The 10,271-nt window shown below is 50.3% G+C and overlaps 1 protein-coding gene across 6 annotated transcripts; it reads right to left on the bottom strand.

Annotated features, from left to right (window-relative positions):
* Positions 1 to 9,057, bottom strand: LOC149915289 (annexin A4-like). 6 transcript variants are annotated; one of them, XR_016459187.1, is made up of 7 exons: positions 5,926 to 9,057; positions 5,670 to 5,745; positions 5,259 to 5,347; positions 4,903 to 5,017; positions 4,177 to 4,256; positions 1,897 to 1,953; positions 1 to 1,336 (listed from the first exon to the last, which is right to left on the bottom strand). XR_016459187.1 is itself a non-coding variant. In XM_090122287.1 (6 exons), exons 2-6 carry the CDS (start codon positions 5,728 to 5,730, stop codon positions 1,291 to 1,293), a joined length of 333 nt encoding a protein of 110 aa, XP_089978413.1. In that variant the 5' UTR covers positions 5,731 to 5,745; positions 5,926 to 9,057; the 3' UTR covers positions 1 to 1,290. The 6 variants fall into 6 exon arrangements, 5 of the variants coding, with proteins under 5 accessions (XP_089978413.1, XP_089978415.1, XP_089978414.1 ...); XM_090122287.1 differs by lacking the exon at positions 4,903 to 5,017; XM_090122289.1 differs by lacking the exon at positions 4,903 to 5,017 and having other exon boundaries at positions 1 to 1,091.
* Positions 9,058 to 10,271: the final 1,214 nt, after the last annotated feature.

The following is a 10,271-nucleotide window of genomic DNA, read 5'->3' as shown; positions in this document are numbered from 1 at the left end:
ACAGGTTTTCTTTCAGGGTGAGAGATGAGGCAACCTCTCCTTCAATATAACTCACCTCTGTTGCTCTACTTCTTTCTTCTGCCAAGCTTCCCACAGCTTTTGTTTGGCCTCTCCTATACCACCCAAAATGTGTTACCTTGTTGTTCTCTAATGGCCTTTGTCCCCTCAGAGTATCTGTCTCTCTGCTATTGACAAGTCCATTCGTAAGACAGAAGTGACCTCTTGGCCTGGATGCACAAGGACGCAATATAGCGTAGGATGTCCCAGCACAGCCTGCTCCAACTCCCTGTACCACTTCAGGGGTATCCTTCCTCAGCTCATGCTGACATAAGGACCTCCAGATGTCCCTTCCGACCCCTTCATGATTTTGTGACACTGTGCTGAGCAAGAAGATGGTAGGTAGTAGGATAGAGAAGTGTAGTAGATAGATTAGTGCAGCGTCTGATGCACGGACTCAGATGTGAATGATCCAAATCCTTTATTACAAGTTCTCACATCACTTATATACCTTCACAAGTTTTCTTTTTCTAGCTTTCCCATCCACCCCTACAACTTTCCCATCCACCTCTACATGTCAACAGAACATTCTACAAAACATTCTTCAACTGTTCACGCAGGCACTTATCCAATCAGAGCCGTGAGATGTTCTTTCTTCTTTCAGAGGTGTCCTTTGTTCTCATGCTGTTAATCTAGCTCCACAGCTTCTGCTTTGAACAGTTTTTCTTGTATTCCACAGATTAGCAGGGTAAAACAGCCATGAAGTGCTGTTTTGTTCAGTGGAATGCTGTCAAAAGGCTGGTTTTTAGCTTGACATGACACCGTGCTGCAGTTTTGAGGTGGGGTCCTGGTACAGTTTACGTGTCCCATCTTAGTGTTTGGGGTTGTTCCTGGTGATGTTTTTTGGATCGACCCATTGTTTGCCTTTTGGTGCATTTTGTGGTGCTGCTGGTATGCTTTTTTTAGATAGCTCTAGTGCACTTTTTGGGGTGCTGTTCTTGACTGGTCTTCGTGCAGTTTTGGGGTCTTGATGCAGTTTTTGGGGTCCCAGCGTAATGGGGTTGCAAGATCAGTAATTCCTGCAGCACTGTCAGCTAAATCAGGACCATCCACAAAAATAATTCATTCTCATTGTTAACAGTCTTGCTAATTGGCCTATCACAGCTATTACCATTTTCAAGACCTAGCACTTTGTGCTGCCAATCAAATTTCTTAGCTCCTCTGTCCCCTGCCCCAAGGGCAGTCACATTTCATGATCTCTGATTTCCATGCTGGAGCAGCAGCAAGTTGTACTTAGGTTTCTGAAGTCACTTTCAGTCTCAGGAGGGAATAAAACAGCCTGAATGGAATGGATGCAATGGAGCTCTCTCTAAGACACCTGTTGCCTCAGAAGAGTTCACATCTACTGAACAGCTACAGACCTCCTACAAAAGCATCACACACAAACAAGGAAGGAAAGAAAAGCCCCGGACACTGTGCAGGGGTCCTACATCTCAGTAGGTGATACCTGCTCCGTGTACAGAGGATGGACATAAACTGCACCTCATCTGTTCCCCATTTCTTCTCCCCCGCTTAGTACAGGCACTTAAAGACATTTTGGATGACAAAGTAAGGCTCATGGAAAAGACTGGGTGTACAGGAGATCTTTAATTCCTTGGAGCTAGAGCACTGCTGGCCCATACTTGTCTAGATCATGGATATTTTCCAACAAGCAGCAACCAGGCACGGCAACCCACAACCAAAATGTCACTGCCCCTGCCAAGTAACCAGCCTGTTTAGAGATCTCTCCTTAGAGACTCACAAACAAGACTAGAACCATCATCCCCATGTCACAGGTTGGCTTCTCTTCACCATGCATCACATGCACGAGAATAGATTGGGAAGCATATTACTACACACCTGAGCATCTTGCTGAGCAAGGGCATCATCCACATACATTTCTTCGTCTCTGTTTCCCTGCAAAGACACAAGGATAGAAGACTCAGTTCACCAGAGCATCTACTGGAAGCAACTCCTGAGAACTCCAAATCAGGAACAGCTGCTGGACATGGATAATGGAGTCTTTCAAAGGGAATGCAGCTTACAAACTTACAAACAGTGAAACACAGCTCAGATGTGTTTTGGGCTTCTGAAATGAGCAGCAACCCATCTTACTGGGCTGTTTATCCGCTGGGATAAAAAGAAACAAGAAATCCTTTTACAAATATATCAACAGTAAGAGGAGGACTAAGGAGAATCTCCATTCCTTACTGGATGAGGCTGGGAATGTGACTACGGACGATAAGGAAAAGGCAGAGGTCCTGAATGCCTTCTTTACCTCTGTCTTTAAAGGTCAGACCAGTTATCCTCAGGATACTCCACTTTTTGACCTGTTAGTCTCGGCTGGGGAGCAGACTAAACCACCCACGATTCAGAAGGAAACAGTCAGAGACCTGCTACTCCAACTGGACTGTCACAAGTCCATGGGGCCGGATGAGATTCACCCGAGAGTGCTGAGGGAACTGGCGCAGGTGATAGCCGAGCCGCTTTCCATCATCTATCAGCGCTCCTTGTTGACGGGTGAAGTACCAGAAGACTGGAGGCTTGCCAATGTGACTCCCATCTACAAGAAGGGCTGTAAGGAGGACCCGGGGAACTACAGGCCTGCTAGCCTGACCTCGGTGCCAGGGAAGGTTATGGAGCAGATTGTCTTGAGGGAGATCACACAGCAAGTGCGGGACAACCGGGGGATCAGGCCTAGCCAGCATGGGTTCACAAAGGGTAGGTCCTGCTTGACCAACCTGATCTCCTTCTATGATCTAGTGACCCGCCTGGTGGATGAGGGAAAGGCTGTTGATGTAGTCTACCTAGACTTCAGCAAGGCCTTTGACACTGTCTCCCACAGTATTCTCCTGCAGAAACTGGCAGTCCGTGGCTTGGACAGGTACACTCTTGGCTGGGTAAGGAACTGGCTGGAGCGCCGGGCCCAGAGAGTGGTGGTCAATGGAGCTAAATCCAGCTGGCGACCGGTCACGAGTGGTGTTCCCCAGGGGTCGGTGCTGGGGCCTGTCCTTTTCAGTATCTTTATTGATGACCTGGATGAGGGCATTGAGTGCACCCTCAGTAAGTTTGGGGATGACGCCAAGTTGGCTGGAAGTGTCAATCTGCCTGGGGGTAGCGAGGCCCTACAGAGGGATCTGGACAGGCTGGATAGCTGGGCTGAAGCCAATGGGATGAGGTTTAATAAGACCAAATGCCGGATCCTTCACTTTGGCCACAGCAACCCCAAGCAACGCTACAGGCTTGGGGCGGAGTGGCTAGAAGACTGTGTAGAGGAAATGGACCTGGGGGTGTTGGTTGACGCTCGGCTAAACATGAGCCAGCAGTGTGCCTGGGTGGCCAAGAAGGCCAATGGCATCCTGGCTTGTATCAGAAGTAGTGTGACCAGCAGGAGTAGGGAAGTAATTGTTCCCCTGTACTCAGCTCTGGTGAGGCCGCACCTTGAGTACTGTGTCCAGTTCTGGGCCCCTCACTGCAAGAAAGACATTGAGGCCCTGGAGTGTGTTCAAAGAAGGGCAACAAAGCTGGTGAGGGGTCTGGAGCACAGGCCTTATGAGGAGCAGCTGAGGGAGCTGGGATTGTTCAGTCTGGAGAACAGGAGGCTCAGGGGAGACCTTACTGCTCTCTATAACTACCTGAAGGGAGGTTGTAGCGAGCTGGGGGTCGGCTTCTTCTCCTGTATAACCGGTGATAGGACTAGAGGGAATGGTTTCAAGCTGTGCCAGGGAAGATTCAGGCTGGATATTAGGAAATACTACTTCTCTGAAAGGGTGGTCAGGCACTGGAATGGGCTGCCCAGGGAGGTGGTGGAGTCCCCTTCCCTGGAGGTGTTCAAGGAACGTTTGGATGTTGTGTTGAGGGATATGGTTTAGCGAGAACCATTGGTGATAGGTGGATGGTTGGACTGGATGATCTTATAGGTCTTTTCCAACCTTAGTGATTCTGTGATTCTGTTTAAAGAAGAGCCCACAGCACTCATGCACACCCAGAGTCAGAGTTCCCTCCCTGTAGAAGCTGGGTTTGAGGAGCAGGCCATGGGACACTCAGGGTGAGAAAAAGCTAGCCTGGAGCTCCTCACCACTGAGTGCAGAGCTGTGCCCACAGGAAGATTCACCCCCTTCTCCTCTCGGCTTAGCTCACCGTTGCAAGGGCCACGAGCACCCTTTGAAAGATCGAAGATGTGTCAGGTACGATGTCATCCTCAAGGGAGCAGCCATATTCTAGCAAGAACACAGAGTATCCATTAGGAGCAGGGCCATCACCTAGGTGCTGCCCACAACATCTACCAGCCATAACCTAGCTAAGTACAGAACTGTGCCCAGGGCTCTCAGCATCACCGCAGCACTCCTCGCCATCATAATTAGTGCTACAGCCTCCAATTAAGAAGGACAGACAGTAAGAAACTGACAAGAGAGCCATACAGACAGAATGTTCCTCCCCATTTTATTTACACCAATTCAGTTGCTGGTGAAATTCTAGTCTAGCTTCTCTCTAGACAAACAGCAACAGCTAAGTTGGCCAGTGTGTCACACCTAAAAGCTCCCCAGACTCCTTCCTCTTCACACCTGCCTGCACATACACAAACTGACTGTCAGACAGTAGGATAAGGCCTGGCTTTTTGCACTACTTATGAAGCTTGTAGTTCTCATTAATGTGACAAATCTCTTCATTGGTGTGAGAAGCCAGAATTTCAATCAGGCAACCTTCATCTGTTCCTGCTCCCTAGGGAATCACCAAGCTACCAGCAACTGCTTGTGACATACAACCAGGTTTCTTTAAGAGTTAATAATAAATAAGAAGACATAAATAACAAAGCAGTAAGTCCTTGGCCAAAACTTAAGCAATACAAAAGGAAGATTCCCAAACCTTCACAGCCCTCTTTAGTTCATGCACGTCATAAATGGTGATGGGAACCATCATCCCAATGAATCACCCTCTCAAAATTCCCATTCAGCTCTGACTTCAAGTCATCAATCAAATCCTAGAAGGCCAAGAGAGGAGAATGAAGTTGGCAGAAGGTACGGCCTTCAAGGACAGAAGGAACTGAGCTGTTTACCACTTCTCTTCAGGCTCCAACCCTCCTTGCATCAACAACTGCTCTGAACTGAACAAAAACAAACTTTACCTTAGTCAGGTAAAGTCTCTGCTGAGCTTTCTCTTATAGAGATTGGGTCGTTTTTCACTTTTCACCCAAGTGACACACGTCTCTGAAGACCACCTACCTTGCCAATAGTGCTCTTATAGGTGATCAGAACTTGCTGACATTGGGAAACATTTAGTTCGGTCAAGACGTCAATGATGGCATCTTCATCTGTGCAAGAAACAAATGGAAGCTAGTCAAGCTGCTTGCACAAGAATCAAAAGTGCCCTCTGATCTTGTGCCACCTCCAGTCCCCTACGCAACCAGTTCTCAACAACCCCAGGACTACATCTATGCACACAAAGCTGCCAGGACCCACACCACTAGAACAGCTGCATTTTGGAACATGAAGTTCTGTTTCCAATGATTTTTAGGGCAGTTGTGCAGTGGAGCAATGCAAGCAGCTACACTTCCCTCTATCAAACCACCAGAGCAGCCATTTCCGGTGCTGGGGAAAAAATAAAAGTTAACCCATGGAGGGAGATCAGCTTACCAAAGCCCTTTATGGCCTTCCTGAGTGCCTGCGCTTTTTGCTCAGCACTGAAACTTGACATCCCCTTGATTGTTGCCTAAGGTCACAAGAAAAGGATTTAGCAAAGGCAGGCCAGAAGCTGGAGCATAGGAAGTTCCGCACCAGTGTGCGCAAGAACTTCTTTACGGTGAGGGTGACGGAGCACTGGAACAGGCTGCCCAGGGAGGTTGTGGAGTCTCCTTCTCTGGAGATATTCAAGACCCGCCTGGACGCCTACCTGTGCGACCTGGTGTAGGGATCCTGCTTTGGCAGGGGGGTTGGACTCGATGATCTCTGGAGGTCCCTTCCAACCCCTACGATTCTGTGATTCTGTGATTCTGTGACTCGCACCAATGCACACACAGAATTGAACTAAAAAAAAAAAAACACCAAACGTAAAAGATGATAGTAAAACTTCACCCACACAAGTGGTGTGGTATCAGGTTTCCGTCTCATGCAGCAGTCTATTCTAGTGGGACTTCCCAAGCACATCAGAAAGAAGCCACAGGGGCACAACTACATGGAGAACATATCTCCATAGTGCTGCCCATGGTGTATCTGGTTTCCAGTGAAACAAAAGCTGGACCACCTGCCATCTGTGTTCAGGCCCACCAGGCCTTCTTCCTAGCAGTTCTCCATATAATCATAAAGCAGTGTGCTCCCATCATAGCCCTAGTCCTGATTTCTCTTGTAGCAGGCAAGGACCATTATTCTGCACCATTACTTTTGCTCTGCTTGGCACTGGTGAGGCTGCACCTGGAGAACAGTTCCAGGTCTGGGCTCCCCGTACAAGAGACAGCTGGACATACTGGAAAGAGTCCAATGGAAGGCTACCAAGACAGTGAAGGGACTGGAACATCTCTTCTACGACAAGAGGCTGAGAGAGAGGGGGCTGCTCAGCTGGAGAAAGGGAGCTCAGGGGGAACCCACTCATGACCATCAAACCCTGCAGGGAGGGGCAGAGAGGACAGAGCCAGGCTGCATCCAGTGGAGCCCAGTGCCAGGACCAGAGGTTGCCACCAAACATCAGGAGCACTCCTGTGCTGTGTAAACGCTGCAGCAGTGACACAGGGACCCAGAGAGGTTGTGGTGTCTCCTCTTGGAGATCTCCAAATCCATTTGGATGTGGTCCTGGGCACCAGTTCTGGCGGCCCTGTTGGAGCAGGGGCTGGACCCGATGTACCCAAAGGTCCCTTCGCACATCAACCATCCTGTGTTTCCACAAGACACCACAGCGTGCTGTGATTGGCTCAAGATGGCCATTCACAAACAGGTTTCTTTTGCCTCCTGCTCAGGATCTCTGTGGAATCACACTGCCTTCTATGATCCATCTCTGTTCCAACAAAGTTCAACAGCAAAACAGTGCTGACCTTCATGGAGCCTGGGATTTGGAAAACAGGCACAGGAATAAATACTGGATGGGTGAAACCTTGTGGGTTGAACCAGGAGGGAGCAGTATGCCCAGAGAGTTTATCTGGAAAAATACTTCCTCTGTGAGCTAACATTCTCTTGGAATTTTCATTATCTCTTGAGCAGGAAAAGCATATATACATGGGGCATTGTCCTCTATAGGAGGAAACAGAAAGAAGTTACAAATTTACCACTAATAAAAAGACAGACAGTGCTCTTCCTGCACTACTTACACTCCCTACGTTTATCTAATTGGAGAAAATTGGCACAGCATGGTACAGCAAACAAACACACTCACATTCAGGTCCACCAGCAGCTGGCAACTGCAATAAAAACCAGAGAGAGCATTAGTTTTCTAGCAAACAGTTATCAGAACTTGATGGTAATTTAATGGTGCTGATTAAGTCATTGCGACTGTAAAGCATGACGATAAGCACATGATTTCCCCGTCTGAGACCAGTGCCTGAACAGCACTACAGAATGCCCACAAACACACACTGCCCGCCTGCTTTGCACTGCACCAACAAGGGCTGCCTTGCAGCACAACAGCAGCTCTGCACGAGAGAGGGACGCACAAGCAGATAAAGGAACCAGTAGGTAAGAAATGCCTTTTCTATCCCTAGAGTGACAGCCTGGCTGAGGTTACAAGCAGAAGTAGACTGCTGCCCTCATGCTGCTGTCAGTGAGCCCAGCCCCTGTGTAGGAGCAGCAGTGCCTATGTTCGCCCTGCACATGACTCTTACACATCTGGAACATCACGGCACTGCACTGCCCAGGCAAGCAAGGTCAGCATGACACTGCCACACAGCTGCTCCTCAGCGCTCCACTCGTTCTCTCCTTCATGGAAGCAGATATCAGTGGACAAACTACGACCCAGGCATCAGAAAAAAAGTTTCCACTCTTCTTGAATCCTTGGCAGAAATGCAAGGCCAACCACTTTGTGCACTCATATTTCCTTTGGGCATCAAGTAGCGGCTTTGCATCTGATAGATGTTTTTCTGATGCAGTTTCACCATTCGGTTGCTGTGTAAGCGGAAGCAGGGCTATTAAACAAGCAGATCGCAGCACAGAAGAAAGGCTCCGAGGGCAGAAGGCTCCATGGCGACTCGTGCACGCTGCCCACGCAGTGCTGGGAGCGGGACGCGGCGCCATAAGGCACACCAGTGCCAGACGGCTGCGTGACGTTGTCAGAGCGCGCCGGCAGCACAGCGCCCCCTCGCGGAGGGAACGAGAGCCGCCTTACGTGCGACGGGGAGCCGCAGTGCCGTCCGTCTGTGCTGCGGCCGGGCTGACTGTGGCCGCCTCACGGCGCCTTCGTGCTGCCTCCGGTCACCGCCCCTCAGTCAGCTCCATCCCCTCCATCTTTGTTACAGCAGGAGAAACGCACACCTCCACACAGCTACAAACGTTTCCCGGTACCATCTGAGCAGCCTACAGCCGCACACTGCCCTCACCATCCCCATCTTCCCAGTCCCCAGTCCTGCCCTGTACTGGTGCTCTGCAATAAACAGCAATCCAACACACAGCATCCCATAGAATCACAGAATCACTCTGGTTGGAAAAGACCTTAAAGATAATTGAGTCAACTACGACCTGACTATACTACTGTAATTCTAACAACTCCCCTCTAAATCATGTCCCTGAGCACCAAATCCAGTTTTTAAACACATGACTCAACCACCTCCCTGGGGAGCCTATTCCTGCACTTAACAACCCTTTCTGTATAGAAGTTTGTCCTGATATCCAACCTAAACTTACCCCATGTCTGTGTGTTCTGTGGAACCCCACAGATGTGACAATGAGATCTGGCTTCTTGGGTGCTTCTCAAAGGAAACCGGTGCATGGTGTCAGGAATGGAGGAGGAAGCAGCTGATCCTGCCACTAATGCTGCCATTGTGTGTTCCTCCCCAAGACTCCCACACCTTCCTCCCCCCAGCACCGCTCAGCTCCTTGCAGGCTGCTGAGGCACTCACACTCCACAGCTGTCATCTTCCTCTTGTGCTGCCGGACCGCTCTCTGCAGGGCTGCGCTGAGTTCCTGCTGCTGCAGCCAGAACTGCAGCTCCTGTGGTGATGGATGGAGGATTTTTGTGCCGGCACCCACAGCCTGTGGTTCCCAGGCTCCTGGTGGCAGAGCAGGATACTCCCCTCCCTCCCGTTACCTCTCAGCTCTTGCATCCTCCTATTATCTGCCTAAAGATACGAAGACCTTCCAGAGGGGTCTGGACAGGCTGATCGATGGCTGATGCCAATGGTATGAAGCTCAATAACAGCACATGCCGGGTCCCACACTTTGGTCACAACAACCCCAGGCATCGCTGCAGGCTTGGGGCAGAGTGGCTGACAGGCTGCCTGAAGGAAAAGGATCCGGAGGTGTGGATCGACGCTCAGCTGAACACGAGCCAGCAGCGCGCCCAGCCGGCCAAGAAGCCCACTTGTACCGGCAGCAGCGCAGCCAGCAGCTGCAGCAGGTGATCACCCCGCGCTCAGCCCCGCCCCGCACAGCGCTGGCCTTGGGCCGGCACTGTTTGCCCCGGGCGGGAGGGCGGCAGTCCGCGCCCATCGACGACCCTGAGAAGGCGATCCGCGTGGGGCTGAACTGTCTGAACTTCCACGACCGCCGCCAGCAGCAGGATGTCAAGGTGCCCGCGGAGCTGCTCATCTTCAGCGAGTTCCCCAGAGCCATCGCTGGGCCCCGCCACGCGCCCGGACACACCGCTCCCCCACCTGTGGGCAGCCACCAGCCCGCATTCCAGGAAGGCCCGCACGGAGCCTTTCCCCTCCTCTCCCCCCCCCCCCCCCCCGTCCTCTCCTTTATAAACTGCACGGTACTTTTATGGAAAACAATTAGTCAAATTGCTAACTAAAATAAACCCCTATTTTCGATAATTATGAGACATATTGTGAGTCCAGAAAGAAAAACCCTACTCCAGAGACACACAAAACCACAGAACATTTGTGCTGCTCTTTTAAAGAGGAGCATTTCCAAATGTGGGCACCAGAGACACACTTTGCATTCCTGCTGCTTTCTTGAGCCTATTTCCCTCTCCTTTCCACATAATTTCCCCCACAAGAGGTATGGACCGCCCTCAATACAAAGTACTCACATTTTGGCTATTGTATGTTGTGCTTTTTGACACCAAAACCTGCCTTCTCTTTGTGCTGGAATAATCTC

The sequence above is a fragment of the Phasianus colchicus genome, chromosome 21 (assembly GCF_987193195.1).
Source record: "Phasianus colchicus chromosome 21, bPhaCol1.hap1.1, whole genome shotgun sequence".
In the NCBI taxonomy this organism is placed as follows: domain Eukaryota; kingdom Metazoa; phylum Chordata; class Aves; order Galliformes; family Phasianidae; genus Phasianus; species Phasianus colchicus.
Note: the sequence above shows the minus strand (reverse complement) of the source record. Positions and strands in the feature narration are given on the sequence as shown.

What these genes read in the sequence shown, in the direction of transcription:
- LOC149915289 (XM_090122285.1), bottom strand. Translation starts at nt 5,730, where the DNA reads ATGTCAAGTTTCAGTGCTGAGCAAAAAGCGCAGGCACTCAGGAAGGCC. An exon ending in GAAGGCCATAAAGGGCTTTG is followed by an intron (nt 5,348 to 5,669) that starts GTAAGCTGATCT and finishes TTTCTTGCACAG; the next exon opens with ATGAAGATGCCATCATTGAC. An exon ending in TGCTCGTGGCCCTTGCAACG is followed by an intron (nt 1,954 to 4,176) that starts GTGAGCTAAGCC and finishes GTGTCTTTGCAG; the next exon opens with GGAAACAGAGACGAAGAAAT.